The sequence below is a fragment of the Mastigoproctus giganteus genome, chromosome 7 (genome assembly GCF_048544385.1).
Source record: "Mastigoproctus giganteus isolate SK-2022 chromosome 7, ASM4854438v1, whole genome shotgun sequence".
Classification (NCBI taxonomy): Eukaryota; Metazoa; Arthropoda; class Arachnida; order Uropygi; family Thelyphonidae; genus Mastigoproctus; species Mastigoproctus giganteus.
This window is the reverse complement of record NC_143581.1, coordinates 166,470,633-166,487,927: the sequence shown is the minus strand read 5'-3', so window position 1 is coordinate 166,487,927 and position 17,295 is coordinate 166,470,633. Positions and strand designations below refer to the sequence as shown.

The following is a 17,295-nucleotide window of genomic DNA, read 5'->3' as shown; positions in this document are numbered from 1 at the left end:
AATTTGATTAAAGGCGTTTATGAGCTGCCTGGTCGATATGTCCTGGGCTTGTTCATGGACTTTAGGGGGGCGTTTGATGCTCTGTGGTGGGGCAGTTTCCTGCGCAGGGCTAGGGCGTCCCTCTGTCCGGGAAATTTATACCGTCTTCTTGAGGACTATCTCCGAGAAAGATATGTGCTCATTTGTACTCCTTTCATGAAGTGTGAGAGAAGAGTTTATAGAGGATGCCCACAGGGTTCGGTTCTGGGGCCGGCTCTCTGGAATTGGGTTCTCGATGAGTTCCTACAAATGCAAGCTGTGGAAGGTACGACCAGAATAGCTTATGCTGATGATTTAGTTATCTTGGTGTGTGGTGAGTCCCGCCGGATGCTTGAGGAGCGTACAGCTGCTTCTCTAAGCCAATTGTTGAATTGGTCTGCTCAGCATAAGCTGGAGGTCTCAGCAGAGAAATCTGTAGCAGTTCTCCTGAGGGGACGCCTCAGTGGAACTCGCCATCCTTTGTGTCGTTCTGGTGATCTCTCGCTTAGAGTGGTTAATAAGACTAGGTACCTGGGTGTTGTCCTGGGAGAGCGACTTTCTATGGTAGCACATGCTGCCTATGTCCGGGATAAGGTCAAACGATTATATGCCAAACTCCAGCGAGTTACGCGTGTTGAATGGGGTATAAAGGGTGGTGCCCTCCACTTACTTTATGATAACATCTTTATCCCGATTTTGACTTACGCTGCTGGGGCTTGGGGAGGGTATATAGAACATTCTCATGTTCGTAGAATCTTGTCTTCGGCACAGAGGTTTGCTCTCTTAGGTATAACCAGGGCTTGCAGAACTGTGTCCACAGATGCTTTGTGCGTCCTTGCAGGGAAGATGCCTGCGGAATTGGTTGTGGCGCAGTTTGCTCTGCGATATGCCCTTAAGCGGGGGATTACCAGAGTGATTTTTGGCCTCCGGTCGTGCCCGGTGGGGCGGTCGGCTGTTTTCCCTGGTATAACAGCGGAACGGGGGCGAATCAATGATGAGTTGAGTACCATATGGCAATTCCAATGGACAAACTCTGAGAAAGGTCGTCATTTGTATACCTTTATGCCCTCGGTTCATACTGTGAGTAGGGAGCGACGTTCCTGGCTCCAACTTGGGTTTGCAGCTGCTGCCGTCGTTACGGGGCATGGCCTGAGGTCAAGGCTGTTTCGTTTCGGGTTGACCCTTACGGAGTTCTGTGAGTGTGGAGAGACTGAGACTGGCCTTCACATCTTGCTATATTGTCCTCTATATGAGGATTTAAGAGCGAGGTTGGATTTTGGGACACTGGCTCTCACTGAAGAGAATTTGAAGTATATTTTTGAAAATTATGAATTCTTTTGTTCTTTTTTAAGATTTGTTAAATTGGCTTATTGTCGCTGCCGGGCGATGCTCGGGTGGTAGTAGTGACCTACCTCCTCGTGGTGGGGATGGTAACTTGTGGTGAGTGATGTGATTGTCCATCCCCACCACAAGGCTGAATGGTCGATTAGTATTGTTTTGTTTGATTTGAGTTGACCATTTGGTCTTTATATATTTGGTTTTTACACCTAGGTTGAGACTGATATATTAAATGAGAATTGGTTGCATATGGATGAAAATCCGGGTGGCAACCGAGATGAAAGCTCACTCAAATGAAAAAAAAAAAAAAAAAATGTACGCTGGATGAGTTTTATTTTTGGCCGAAAAGGGTCGGGCAAGCAATTTTGGTGTGTCAATTTTGACATGTAGGACTGTGAAGGTAGACAGATTTGGGTGGGGAGAAGGAAGGCTGGAGGGTAGAAAAAGAAGAAAGGGACCGATAGAGAAGGTGGCCCCCAAATGTTCAGTGGGCATGCCCATGCCACACCAGAGGGAAAGTGGGTTTTGCAGGTAGAGGAGGAGACAGGGGTGTTCCCCCGCCGGGAAAAGGAGAAAAAGCAGGCCGGGTCACTTAGAGCCAAGGTCTGTGCTGGTGGAAGAATGGGATTTGTTACCACAGAATCTTATAAACACCCTTATATCGAACATGGTTCGCCGCTGTCAGACCTGTTTAACCTTTGGAGGGCATCATACCGCCGTATTGATATCATGTGACATGTCATTTTCGAGCATCTTTTATCGACTTCTGTAATGTACCTCTCTGGTGATTCTTATACAACCACTATGTATGTTCCTTAAACTTGTAGTTTCTTGCTGTTTCCTTATTTCGTCGTTATTCTATGGTACACCACCATACCTAACTTTCTCCCCCTTCATTGCAAGCTTGCGCGAGTTACACTACGTTTTCTACGTGTTAATTTTGTGGAGCAGTGCATTTGTCAATCCCATGATTGAAATCCTTAATTTATACTTTTTTTTTCTTAAATTACGTTATTTTATTGCAAACTACTATATGTTGTTTGGGTTTTACCTCTTCTGTTGTCAAATATTTTGGATAAATCAATGTCATCTACACACACATGCGAGAACGCTCTCTGCTGCTTCACTTTCTTTTAAGTATATTCAACTGATTTATTTCGGGATTGTTTCTTCACTCGTAATTCTTTTGAAGAGGTTTGTATTTGAGTGCTTTTGGTTACTGGACTTCTAAAGGTCTCATAAATTCAATCTGTATTTAGCAGTACTGAGGCAGAAAGAATCGGGATTAGGGCTTTTCTCATGAATTTATTGGGTTTTTCATCCCGCACAACACGCAAATCAGCCCATGAACATCTGTACATACCACGCAACAGAGAATTATGGTCCCGTCAGTGATGCTCCTATAAACCAATTACTGCTACCAGTCTCTCTGCATGGAATGTGTTACTGACTATCTAACAGGGCTCTACAGAGTAAATAGAGGGCTCTCTTTTAGGGGAATAACTATTTTATGACGATTTCAAGGCTTCTCTCTTGTTATGAAGTCCTTTTATGAGTATTTGCAATTGAACTTTTAACCCCGCTGATCCAAGTAAGGCATACCGGCGCATTGCTCTCCTCCCTATCCTGGGGAAAATGCTGGCGGGGTTCCTGATTAACAGATTGAGTCTTCAATATTCTGCAGCTAAGTTGACTAGTATCCATCAGTTTGGCTTTAAGAAAGGCTACTCCACTGCGCAGGCCTTGATCTTACAGAGTGTCACCGCTTCAAATTCCAAGTATGTATGCGCAGTTTTCATCAATTTCCAAGGTTCTTTCGACTCTGTCTGATGGCCAGGCTTATCCGGAGGGCACGCGAAGCTAGCCGTTAAACACAGAGATGTTTCGCTGTCTCCAGAGTTATTTTTCAACAGGAAAATGATCATCTCGAACCGGTTTCACAGAATTTCTACACCCGTAACCAGGGTTGCTCCAGGTTCGATTGTTTTTCCATTGGCATGGAACATGGCCTTGAGTTGATGGCTCGCTCATTCCCTAATGTTGCTATGTCCTTTTATGCTGGCGATCTGATAATTATTATGGATGGACCTTCAAGAGCTATCTTGGAAAGTACTGCCAACAATATCTTAAAGGAGCTTTTGACTTGGGCCTACCCTCACAAGCTTAGTTTCTCCTAGCAAATGCTGCACAATAATGTTGAAAGGTAAGCTTTATGTGCACAGACCTCCCACGATTCGCCTACAATACAAATCTCTCCAAAACCTCCACTCCGTCAAACATCTTGGCATTATTTTGGATAACAAGTTTACTTTCATGCCGCATTTCCAGCACCTCAGAGAGAAAAAAAGTGCCGTACACTACTCTTCTCATCAGAATTACAATAAGGAATTGGGGTTTGAAGGGCAGAACTCTTCACTTGATATATGACGTTGTTTCATTCCTATTGTCACGTACGGTTTAGTTCCACCACACAGAAAATCCCTGTAGCTAAACAACTTCTTTACATGCATAGAACCATCTTTCCACTTTCCATGCCGTGTCGGACAACTTCCACTGTCTCCCTCCAGGTCCTTACAGGGGGGAGAACTCCCCCTCGACCTCAACGTTGCCTACTTCTTGTGGTTAGCAGTTCTCCCATGGTGTTAAACACAATAAAACTGCAGAGATCTTCAATATCAGAACCAAGACAGGCATTGATATCCGTCGGGAGAAAAAGCGCATCTGGGGAGGCTGTCAGCTGGTAGCAGAACAAGTGGACAGCCAGTCCAAAAGGTGAAATTACCAGAATCTTTTTCCAAACTTGACTTATGAATAAGACAACCACTTCTTGGCGGAATAAAAACTACAAACAGCCTTTCTCCTCACACTACGTGAAGGCTTAACAGTAAATTGCGGGATCTAGGAAGATGTGCTCTGTTCTTGCGGGGTTGAGGAAACTTGGCGCCACGTCACTTTTGTATAATCTATCTTGACTTAAACTGAACTTCTGCAAGCACTGGATATCACAACATTGCAACGTGAACATCAGCTTATTGCATCAAAGAAGCCTTCCTAGCTTTGACCTCTTACGCTAAAGCTGCTTTCCAACGCTGCAATTTTCAAAGGAAAAGACTACATCCGCCGTGAACGCAACTACTTTGAACATTAGCGCCTGCTTGCACTATCCCAAATGCAGCTTTCCATTTGCAGCCGATTCATCTTATCTCAGGTGTCGTGATCTCACCACCTTTCCTTGGCTTGCTTTTTTTTGTTTGCTGGTTCGGTCCGTTTCCTGTGCCCTGGCACCTTTTGCTGCTTTCGTTGGGCGGCGCTCCTGCCTTGCACCACTGCTGTCTTGGCCTCCTTCGTGCTGACGGTACACTACTTCTTGTGGTTCCTTCGCTCCATTCGGGTCCCTTGGGCCGTTCCTGTGTGGGTGTTCGATGATTGCCTTGCAAACACTCTCGCTACTTGTCATCCTTTCATTTTTCTTCGCACCATATTCCACCTTCAGGGCTCCCACCTATTTTAGGTTCTCTTGGCACTCACCAGGGGTATGCCTTCCCTCTCATCACCTCCCCCAACCTTACCTGCTCTATCCTATGTGTTACCCCCTTTCTTTTAGCTGCCTCTGCTCTTGTCCTTGCTAGAGTAGAGCCAGTCTCGTTAATTTTCCTCTTCTGTCCTGGCCCGGCTTCTCTTTCCCTGGGCGGATTCCGTAAGCTGCTTTCCTTGGTGATCTCCCAGTAACGGAGTTTACAGATAAATAACATACCAACACAACTCGCGCTCATCTGGCCTTGCAGTCTTTCATCTTCATAGTGCCACTAAGTGCGGTTTTGTGAGAAACCGCTGGCACCGTGGTTTACAAAAACACTGATCTGTTAAGAGTTGCTGGTTCCCAGCGATTATCTTTTTTTTTTTTTCAAGGTCAGTTTTTTTTTTATATTATTAGCATCCATCTTCTCATTGGGGACTTGTTTAAGGTCCACTTAATGCGAATATATCTGAGGCCTCCTCATCCACGAATATTTAAATTCTTCAACGTGCATTTGTTTTTTTAAGTTTCAAACTTGTCAGTTCTACAGCTTTAACCAGTCTCGAGAATATGGCGTTTTAAAGTTTGTGTCATTTTAGCGGACTACCTTGTTCTTTTCGTTGCCTTTTACGCGGATCTTCCTATTTCATAATATTGATTTTAGCTTTATTCCGATGAAGTCAATGCCTTTTGAAAGATTCCCAGAATCTTGGATGTTTTTGCTGAACTCGGAATAAAAGGGAACAAAACTTTTGATGTATTCTTTGGGATAATTCCTGTAGTGACTGGCCTTGTTCTTTTATAATGTCGTATATATCGAGCGATTCGCATTGTGAGATGCTTACATTCTGTGAAGTTGGTTCGTGTTCTTTGCATTTGCTCTTTCGCGATGTTCTGAAAAATAGAGGAAACAGACTTCGCTATTCCTGCTAACTTAAGGCCGTGTTGTCTGGTACCAGAAACTATTTATTTTCAAGGGAAACAAAACGACACATCTATTGCAGTCGCTACTCAACTGTTTAAGTCGTAGTATTTCTAAATGACAACTGGCTGGTGTTATTTATCTGTCAAATGTTGGAAGTTGGGCTATGCACGAAAAGGAATAATATAATTATTCCCTAAATGACTCCTTACACATTCAGGAAAAAAAAGACTACTTTAAACAAGTTTACGAATAATGTCCGGAATCTGTTTTAAGCAATTAGCTCCCTTCATTTTCGTCTCTAATATTGCTGAGTTTGAACGGTAACATACGGGATCAAGAAACATTCTGAGATCAAATGATAACTAATAGATTCGAACACTGTCCTTGGGAGAGAGATTTCTAAAACCTTTAAAATCTATGATCATATTCTAAGACATTATCAAGAAATGAGGTTGCTTCTAAGCTTTATCTTTAATAATATATTTAATTATATAGAGAATAGTGTGTCAGGCAGACGAAGCAGTTCTATAACAATATTGACAAACTTATTGTAGAACTTGAATTAAGCCCTGTGGATCCGTTTCAACGCGTCACTTCACTTTACAGCAAATGTTGTATTTACAGTAAATCCCTATATCAGATTTTTCGCTATTAAATATACTCGGTGATGGCTGAATTATGACAACTCCATTCGTAATGAACTGTGCTGCTTAGCTCGCAGTATAAAAAGCCGAACAGCTTCATATGCTAGGGCATTGGCAATTTCATCTCGTCGTGAAAGTCAAAGTTATAAGGAGTTACGGATTTTCAAAAGGCTATGATTATGGGAGTTCATACGTCTGGTGCTTTCATATCGGAACGACCCACTGTGGTTAACATATATAAAGAATGGTGTTCCGCAGACAGAACTGTAAAGGATTACGCAAAGTGGAAGTTCGGGGTGAGCGAAGGGTACAGTCTGTTGTACGAGTTCAACAGGCCGGCCACTGTGAAACAATTGGCGTTTCAATACAATATGAAGAATGCAAGAATAATATCCCAAATGACGATGAACAGCACACTCAGACGTATGGAGTTCCACAGTGGACGACCCAAGAGGCACCCTCTCCTCACCGGTGATCATCGTCCACGGCGAATGTTGTAGTTTCAACAACACTCTGATTAGACACTGGTCGGATGGGTGCAAGACGTCGACAGACTCTTTCCTGTGTGTCCATAGATCCATCGCGTATGGTATCAGTTATAGGAGGCATGTTTCCTGACAACTAAGATCCCTAGTGCGTATGGACAACCGTTTCACTGGTGAGCTCCACCAGATTATGTACATCCAACCATGTTGCATTTTTACCGGTCAGAAATAGAATCATCCAAAATGATAATATGCAGTGTCATCGGGCTCTGCAGCGTGCATAAGTGGTTCTAGAAACACCACGAGGATATCTCCCCCATCTTGATTGTCCTCCAAATTAGCCTGACCTTAATCCAATTGTGAACACCTATGGGATGTTTTGGAACGGGAAGTGAGGCGTATGAACACAACTGTTATCTGTACCGAAACTGTGGAAAGCCTTGCAAACAGAAAGGCTGCAGATCCCCAAGGACGTCTTCAGACATCTAGTGTAGTTAATTGCCTAGGCAAATTGTGCCTGTTATCCGTGCAAACGGTGATCAAACACGGTATTATTTAGGTGGTCATAATTCAGTTTTCAATCATTGTGTATCATTAATTGTATAAGCCTTCATTTCGCTCCTATAAAGGGCGAAACGAAGAGAACTGACGCCCATATCAGTCGATGGCCAAATGGTTCTCATCCATCTTCAGTGTCTCTTCTCAAACGCTTCCTCTGTATGCCGTGAAACGTAATCGTACATGGGTAAAAATAAAAGAGCCCCAACCTCGAGTTTTTTAGATTAATTTCGAAGGCGACAGCTTAATACCATTATCATATGATCTGGCATATTAATGCATTGTGAACAGTCGTCAATTAACAGAAATCAAATATTTCAATTTAGTCAACAGTATAGATGCCTTTCAAAACCTTATAGCGGGCAAAATAAGACATTACATTAATAAGTGTCTGTGGTTCGCTGTTGAAATCGTGTGTAGATTAGATGCAGCCAAACCTTGTCTCTTGGATAGTTGACAGTACGACTGTCAGAGATATGGAAAACTGCATGCCTCGGAATAACACTTTAAGAATACATTAAAATATCGATAGTAGCAATCGAATAGATGATGATTTTACCACCAGTTGGCATTTAGAAAGAATCGCGCAGTTTTTCACTTATTCATCCAGAAATACTGTATTTTCCTAGTTTTGAAGAAGTATATTTACTAATATAAGTGGTAGTCTGCAGCCTACTCACTTGTCATTGCCTTTCACCGTAATTTTGTTATCCCACTCATTAAAAATTTAATAATACTTTGTCTTCTATTCGAATATGAATTTCTTCATATATTAGTTTTTCCTTCCGAAAAGTCACTTACAGCAATTGTCGAATTCTTTCGGTTAATAATTTTCTGAAGAAGAAAGTTACGGACGCTTATCGAAGAAAAGACATTCACATTTCGCACTTAATGTTTTCTTTTTGTAAATATTTAAACATTCATTTTTAAAATACATACTTTTAAATTATTTCTGACAACACAACGTGCAAACGTTACACGTAACTTTTTCTATCATTAAATTCATTGCCTCTTCTCTTGTATTTAGACATGTAATATTAACAAACTGTCTGAACTGGAAAAAATGATATCTTCTCTATTATTATTAGCTGATGGATGCGTACTGAGCTACTGTTATCGGCTATAAAACCACAAGATTTTATTTATGAATATCAGATTGAAATCTTGTGTAATGAGCACCCTTTGAAGATCGCTTCTCTGCATCACAATTGGATTTTACAGAATAGTTGCATTCGGTGGGGCACTCATTCTGTAAACTCGGTTCTACGATAAGAAACGGGACAACACAAATGCTCCAGCCTGAACTTTTTTTTATACCTAAATTCATATACCAAAATGTTCTGCATAACATATGCCGTTCAAATTAATTATATTGAACAAAATATTAATTAATTTCTATCATACTGCAGATACCATTTCTTTCCTTCTGATAAATAATCGAATGCTTAAAGACTTATTTTTCATTTAACGTATAACATGGAATAGCTACTGTTTCGTAATGAGTGAAATATGGTTGCGAAATGTTAACTCTTCCTCTTTGTTTTCCTTTACTTTAAAATAAAACTCTTGCATGTGGAATAGGCTTTGCTTTTTTTTTTTCACATCATGTCTGGGATAGGATAATTGAGTTTAGGTGGGAGTTGCACGACTCGTTCCTCTCCCCCAAAACTCAGGTTTTTCTTCCAGTAAACAAATAAACTACTCATCTGATGGAAAAGGCGAGTTCGAATCCAATAAATGACGCGGGGAATTTTTATGGGTGTTTTTCACATCGTGGCCGAGTTAGTCGATATCAGCCAGGGTAGCTTGGTTTTCCTCCCGGAACTCGGTTTTTCGCCCAGCAAACAGCAAATAAACAAAAAACATAAGAACGCAATTTACAGACATGTATACGGAGCAATATGGCCTAAGTTCCTGAAGCACCTAAAGCCCTATCACAACCAACCAAAAATTCAACTATGAAAACAGACAATTAGAAGACTCAATACACTGAAGCTTTATATTCCTTTTAGCTGTAAAGGTTTTTGGTTCAACAATATACGAAACTATAGTTTTATTCATAATTTAAATTCTACATGTCAAACTAAATTTCCTCAATCAACAGGAACCCTATGTCACAATAACTTACTCAACGTAAACACCAACTAAATCGGGACACTTTCTTTTGTCGATGAGGCAGATGATTAGTCAATCACAGCGCTGTAATCGGTCATGCTGAGTAGATGTAATGATTATTCGATAGCCATGTTGTCTGAATGTGGAAAATTCAAACTAGTTTCCGCGAGGTGGCTCCAGCCGAACAAACAAATAGTAATTGCAAATAGATTTATCCATTAATAAGGAGGGCGTGCCAAAAGCTCAAATCTGCAGAACACCACTTCGATGGTGATTCGTCATGAATTCTTCGTCATGAATATAAATGAGCCACATGCTAACAATTCAGGCTGCTTCCGACGTTATGCAGTCAGATCACAGCACATTCATATTTTCATTAAGCAAAATAAGTTTCATTAATAGACAAATCTATGCTTCATTAATATATATATATATATATTTTTTTTTTTTTTTTTTTCTGAAAGTAGTCACCTAGAATCGTTGGAGGAAACTGTAAAGTTAATATCTTATTTTTAATGGTCCATCTTATTTTTAATGCAAATTACTGCTTAGCAACTCTACGTTATTACTGCTGAGAGTGGCTGTCGGCAGTAGTCTCTCGTGGATGAAGAACATAAGATACATTACTTTCAAAGAATCTTTACTGTCCCGTGGTGAACTGAAACACTGATTCGTAAACCTTCCATTTTAACCGATATTCAAATCTCCTTACCAGAGCAACTGCCTATGCATCTGGAAGTAAAGACTGGACATGTGTATATGTAAGGGCGGGACCTAGAACGTCCGTTCAAATCCGCCTCGCGCCCATGTTAATTGAACAGGCACTATAAAATAGACCAGCCGTGTGTTAATGTCATGTTTGTGTAATCAGTGCGTATTGGGAGGTGCTGGCCTCTTGGCTACCCAGAAGCAGCAATCACTAGGAAAGCTGCTTCGGAGTACTCGTCCACACCACGGCAAGGTGCACCAAGTCCAGTAGATGGAACACTCTTATGGTCTCAGATGAGAGAAAAAAAAAAAAAAAACCTCTGGTGACTCACTCCAGAGTTAAAAAAATAAATAAAAAACATATATATAAAAAAATAATAATAAATAAAACAAATTGTCAGCACTACATACACCTCGGCCACAGTCTGTAATGACCTCTGATGATCAAGACTTCACCCTAATAAACCCAAACACTAAGTACATAAAATCGGCATTAAAATGTCTGAACACTGCTTTTGAGAATTCTTAAAAGATAAATTATTTTGATCAGCCAAAAATAATCGTTCCTGGCTTGGTATTAGATCTTCCATTATTCATCGAATTTGAATCCTTAAGTTCTCGTAAATAGCACAATCAAAGTATATCGCCCCAAATTTCCTGAGCACCACAAAAACAAATCACTGTCTGACAAACCCAGGGAAAATAACTTAGCATTAAGTGACTCTTGTCCCGTGATTAAAAACAAGGATAAGGATTCCAAACTTCGTGCAAACCATTTTGTTTTGTAATCTGTCCACTGTTTAAAAATGTGACTTCAGATATAAAACGCCAGGTGACCCGTCCAGCCGCAACATTACCCCACCGATTCTGCCACAATTTAAAGATTTCATTCCAGTTTTAACATTAACTCTATGTCCAAGATCCTAATGGACATTTGTCTCTTTATATAGTAACAAAGACCTCGGTACACCAAGAACAAATCCACCGGAACACACCCGGCAAGCAACTGTTGAAACCGTTTTACAAACTCATGATAGTAAGCAACATTGTTCGCTGTATATAGTGATCAACTTTGGCTTGAAATTGTATGATTGTAGCACACCGAAACCAGGCTCCTGATGTGTAGGCAGTTATAGGAAGGAAAACTGCCCGATAATACCACTTCAAAGTTTTCAATGATGGATCCCGATCGGATTTTGATATTCTAATAACAGATCCAGAAAACTTGCTAACTTTTTCACTAAGATAATTCAGGTGTGAATAGAATAATAATCTGTGATCAATAAGTACTCCCAAATATTTTGTCTCAGCCAGTAACGGTATTTGACGTCCTTGGAGCACTATTTGTAGGGGGGGGGCGATTTAAATCCAATTTAGTTTTAAAAATCATCATTTTAGTTTTCCGAGAACTTATAGTAAGTTTGTTAGTTTGAGACCAGGAATATAAATTATACAATATGTTAGCTTTCTGTTCTAGTATCGCCCTGGACTTTCCAGCAATCACTATAGTAAGATCGTTTTACAATCCGAATTTAATTCCGGATTTACAATCCGAAACATTTTACACTCCAGTCAATCTTGCAACACCAAATTCCAATCAACAAATACTAAGTAGCTAAGACTGTCATCCTTCCGCATCGTTTGGGAAAAGCCTAGACTTTAGATGCTAGTAAATCCTTTATTTCTTCTACTTATTTTAATTGAATGGAAGCCATGAAAATTATGGTTTTTGCCAATAACGGGAGTAATTGTTGATTAATTTTAAAACACTTGTTATTTGTGGATATAACGGCGCGATTGGAACTGTTATACTCCGGAGTGCATTTAATTACCATATCATAGAATTCGTCTTTCTGAATGTGGTTTCCGAATAACGCATCTATTTGGTGAATAATAACATATGCATAGTACTACGTCCGAACATGTAGACATGAGTCATTTTATAAAATGTTTTAATCTTCATAATGGTCATGTTTAACGTTTTAGGAAACCTGTTCTGTTGATACTTTAGATGAGAGCGTTAATGAACTTCTCCCGAGCCTACAACGCACATAGAAAATTCACTTCCCGAAATCGAAATTCTTCTAAGTGAAGGTCGGAATGTTTCGTCTTGTAAATTCGCATTCCTCTTTCCAGGAACAATTAGATTTGCTGAATAGAGTACGCTCCTGGTAACACCTGGTTTCCAGATTACAAAGGGACTTCAGTAATGTTTGTTTGAATAAATATAAATGTTTAATTATGCTTGAAAACCTTGAACCTTTTCCCACACAACAAATTTAAACTTATAGGCCACTAACAACACATCTTTATTTGTGTTTTTTTACTGGACCTTTACAGCAGCCAAAACTGAATTTGCTGGATTCGCTTTTCATTTTTTTTAACACTTTCTTAAGTGTTCTACTTTTAAAATTTGTGATTTTTGTCACTTTCAGACTCCCACGTGGGTTCCTAGGAGAGGCTTGTGTCGCAAGAGCACCTTTGTCATTCCACGCTGAAAGATTTTAGAGAGGAGAAAAGGAGGGAAGTGTACAAATCACCGTCAAATACACCTGCAAACTTTAGGCCACCCAGCTGGCACATGGCCAACAAAAGGTCACGTGACGACGCAGCATCCTCACTGAGTACAATCTATCAAGATGCCGCTAGAGGTCGCCGCCTGCTTGCGCATCATCGACCGTCTGTGGTGTTTCTGAAGCCTGGTTGCCGGAGCACCGTATGCTGTCTGCGGCACTAAACACCGTTCGGCTTTGGTGAGACAGACATCGAGTGGGTTGTGGACTCTTGATTGTCACTTAGGAGTTGAGTTTAACACCTGGATTTCTTTATCTGACTTCGGCAGCAGAACCATGATTTCCTTCCCGTAGATGTGAGCCTACCCTCAACGGAGGTTCAGTGCAAGAATCCAAGCAGACACCCTGCTGGGCCAACCGGAACCAGGCTATAAAGTGATCTTTTACTGGTAACTGCAGATGGCGCATGACCCACCTTCGATTGAGAAAAGGATGTCTGCTTCAGAAGGAATAAGAGTTCTGTGTGTTCTTCTGGGGACTGGTCTACTTTTGTCTCTTAAATACAGTGAAGGTAAGTTTCGTAAAGTTAGAAGTCGGTAACGTTACTGAAAAATTTTGTTCCTTAGCGATAAGACGGGGTTGATCATCTGACACCCTGAGTCCGTCATAAATTTTTATGAAAAGACAATGGACTTTTAATATTTTGTGTACAATCCATATATTTCGTAATTTGTTGTAGGAGCATTGACACTGCTATTTGTAATAATAAGAAATTCTAAGCGGTCATCTTGATAAATTATTAAAGAAATAATATCATATAACGCACTTAAGTGTATATGAAATAGATGCAATTAATAAGAATAGTTTCATACTAAAGCCACGAGTACAAATTTTGTTTGTATTGCAATTAAAACTTTGTTTTTATTTCAGTTAAGTTATATGAATATAATTTTGAAAAATCTATAAGATTTTCTGGAATTTGTTTTTAGAAATTAATCATGAAGGTTAATTGATTAGAAATATCTGTGCAAACTATGTAATGAATTGTTCTGATGGCTGGTAGTTTTGATACTGTGGATATTTACTACAGAATGGCATGGAATACTTAATTATCTATTCATTTGCATCACTGTAACGAACAGCAAGTATTTGCCTGCTACAGAGTGTAATCAAACATTTGTCCCGTTTTTATTAATAAATAACTTTCTACATGAACGGTGTCATATCGCGTATAATAAATTATATTTTATTATTAAGTCATTGTTTCTCCTTATCTCTGTCTTTTCCACCTACGCTTATCTTGCGTGAGATTGTAGAAAATAATTGAGTTTCCCCCTCACTTTAAAGAATTATCTATAATTCTGTCTCTTTTATAGAATTAAAAATCATTACCAGTACATTATAGATGTTTAATCCACTCTGGCGTGGGGAGTGTATCTTAACTTTCCGTATTTAAGGGTTCTAGATCTTTAAGAAATTAATACGCTAATCAGTCACCAATATTCCTCAAGGAATGTAAGTATAAACCTCACAATATTTTGGTCTCGGCTTCGTTAGCAAATATATAAGCACAGTTTAAGTGTATCGGTTTTCGGTTGTCTGCCCTCTTATGGTCATTAGTCCTGGTGGTAATCAGATCCATCTGATTAATGTTTTTAGAGAGATACGTTAGTAGCGTTACCATATACTCGGTGCCCTTTCTGAGCAGAATTGTTTTTGATCACAATTGGACAAAACGGGACTTGGACTTAGACTCAAAGAGCTAGATATCATATGTTTACGAATTCGTTATAAAACTAAACTGATTTTAATTAGTCCTCCAATTATTTAATGCAAATACTTGTCATCAATATTCAAAGTATAAAGAAATGAGATTAATAATTATATTGCAGTGTATTCATGAAAATACATTCTTAATAGTCAGCGCCGATCGGTTTTATAATCACTGTCACATGGGTCTCCAGTCTAATGGCCAATGTCTATTTTCAAATCCTGCGATTAATTGAAAAACGTTTTATTAGTCGGGCTTACAATTAGATCGTAGGAATTTTCTTAAAGATTTTACAGGTTTCCATTGCTCAAAAGAAATAACTGAAGTTGTCATTGGAACACAACGTTTGCTGACTGTATACAAAGCGGATCGTGGTATGAGCTTCTTTTGCTAATGTAAACATCCAAGCGTACGACACAGAAATGCGTGATAGCAATCGATTTATACCGCTAAGGATCAATATATGCTAATTTCTATTTATTTTGAAAATTGGCAAACAGAGCTGAAGCAAGATTGCTATGGAACACCAATAAACAACTCAAAATTATTTTCCGCCAATCTTTACCAATCATTGTTATTTTGAGAACAGCACTGCATATGTTGATAATGAGTTTTATTAATTATTATTCTAGGAGGCTTGTACCAAATAAGAATGAAAATAAATAACTGAATTTGTATCGTGGCCTTGATAGTATTGCAACGGAAAATATATTTTGTGATTTGAAACTTACGTAGAACGCTTTTTTTACTTCAATATTTTTGAAGATATTTAATTCAGTTTGTTAATGTACGAAGCAGCTATCAGCAGAATAAATGTATTTAATTTTTCTTGATTCCTAATTGAAGTATTAATATTATAATTAAATATTTATGGTTTCATCCAAAGATATATTTGATATTTTTCCTCCAAAAGAACGATATTTGAATGAGGAGGATTTTTTGTTGTTTATTTTCTGTTTAAAAATATTATTCGATTAGGGAGAATACATACCGACACCTGTTTTCAGAAGTGTTTGAACTGATCCCCTCCATCTGCAGGGACTCTACGTTCCAACAGCTGCGGCTTTGATCAACGTGATGGTTCACTACAGGGCGCGCCTGGAAACCACTTTGACAGGTGCTTGCATTATAAAAATTACTCAATAAGAAAGCTATGCATTAGTTACTCAACAGCAGACATAGTTTGACAAAGATCAACTCCCCTCTCGTCCTTCTTGAGAATAATTTATATACGTTTAAAAACTTCAGAAAAGGCGCCTGATTCCCATCATAAATTTACGCGGTTCTAATAATTTTTCAGTACCACTTCTTAACAACAGTAAATTCATATTAACGTGGTATATTTAAATGTATTCAAAATAATTATCAGCCTAATGCTCCAGTCATTAAAACAGTTTGTTTGCAAAACAAACAAATTCGTATATTTTCATTTCATCTCGAGTTTTCCCAATTGTAATTACATTTAATTAATAAATCATAAATAAGAGGTATAAATAAATACCTGTGTACTTTAGATTACCAGATATTCAGATCCTTTAACTTTCCAACGAGAAGAAATGCTGTTATGCCACTTGCACGTGAATAATTATTCCGAAGAATTTATTAAATTCCTTCCCATTGTTCGTTCACTGAAATTAAAGATGGACGCTCATTCCTGTTCAAAGATTTTAATCTCAGCAAACCTGTGATGCTTCATAAGGTTCTGATAAAGAAAATGAATGACGAAACTCCCTTATTCCGGCATCAAGTGATTAATACACAAAAAAGCTTTTGCCAGTTAACAATCTGTCATTGTCAAAAGACTTCCAAGTGGGTGCTAAATAATTAATAAAAAAATCATGCAGATTGTATCTTTTTTTTCTTTCAATATTGCAACTGCACTGCATGGGGTTGGTGGTGTCAATGACCATGGAAGAAATTTCTTTGTCGTTTGGCAACAGTAGACGTCCGGGTGCATGAGTCTTTGCCAAATAATTTTTCGTTTACAATCAATGCGTGGAGAAAAGTGGTACCAATCATGTTCAAAATGAATGAGCAGTAGTTTGTTATCGGTTAATAATATATTAGTTTCGGAATCGGGAGAAAATGTTGTAGAACAGATCAGTTAAGGAAAAATTGCTGCAGTAATAGAAGTAGACTGAAATACCTTTTTTAAACGTAATTAAAACATGGGAAATAAGCTTCGTTCTTCTTACTCTCATAAGAATACCATAGGGACCTTTGTAATAGTAAACTTTACGCAACTTTTACCGTATTTACTCGAGCAATCGTTGCCTTCGCATAATGATCGTTTTGTGATTTTAATAATAGTAAATATATATTTGCTTCTATTGCAAGTGAATTTGGCAAATGATCGTTATGGCGCCCTCTTTCGTTAATATCTTCGCAAATTTGCGATTCTTTAAACTAAATAGCTTACTTTAACGCCTTCCGTTGACAACCGTCAAGTTTTACACTGTGCTCACTGATTTTGACCAAATGCGAGAGTTAATCAGGTAACGGAATCTAAAATCCTTCATTTTAAGTTTGACATCTGTCCATCATGCGGTGGGTACTAATACTAATTAGAAATGGTGCCCCAACATTTAATCTACCGACCAAAGAAAGCCAGACGAGATAATCCTCTTGTCTCCCGTTTAATTTTTGAGGGTTGTTTCCCGAAAAAAGCATTCAACTTCAACAAATTAGGCATGGATGAACTCT

The 17,295-nt window shown here is 39.0% G+C and overlaps 1 protein-coding gene across 1 annotated transcript in view; it reads left to right on the top strand.

Moving 5' to 3' along the window:
* LOC150083316 (uncharacterized) overlaps nucleotides 1-17,295 on the top strand; it is a 799,304-nt gene that overhangs the window by 452,296 nt on the left and 329,713 nt on the right. The window contains exon 3 of the mRNA XM_090378473.1: nucleotides 12,744-13,392. Coding sequence (XP_090234599.1) covers nucleotides 13,281-13,392 — 112 coding nt within the window. The 5' untranslated portion in view covers nucleotides 12,744-13,280. The remainder of the gene's footprint in view (nucleotides 1-12,743; nucleotides 13,393-17,295) is intronic.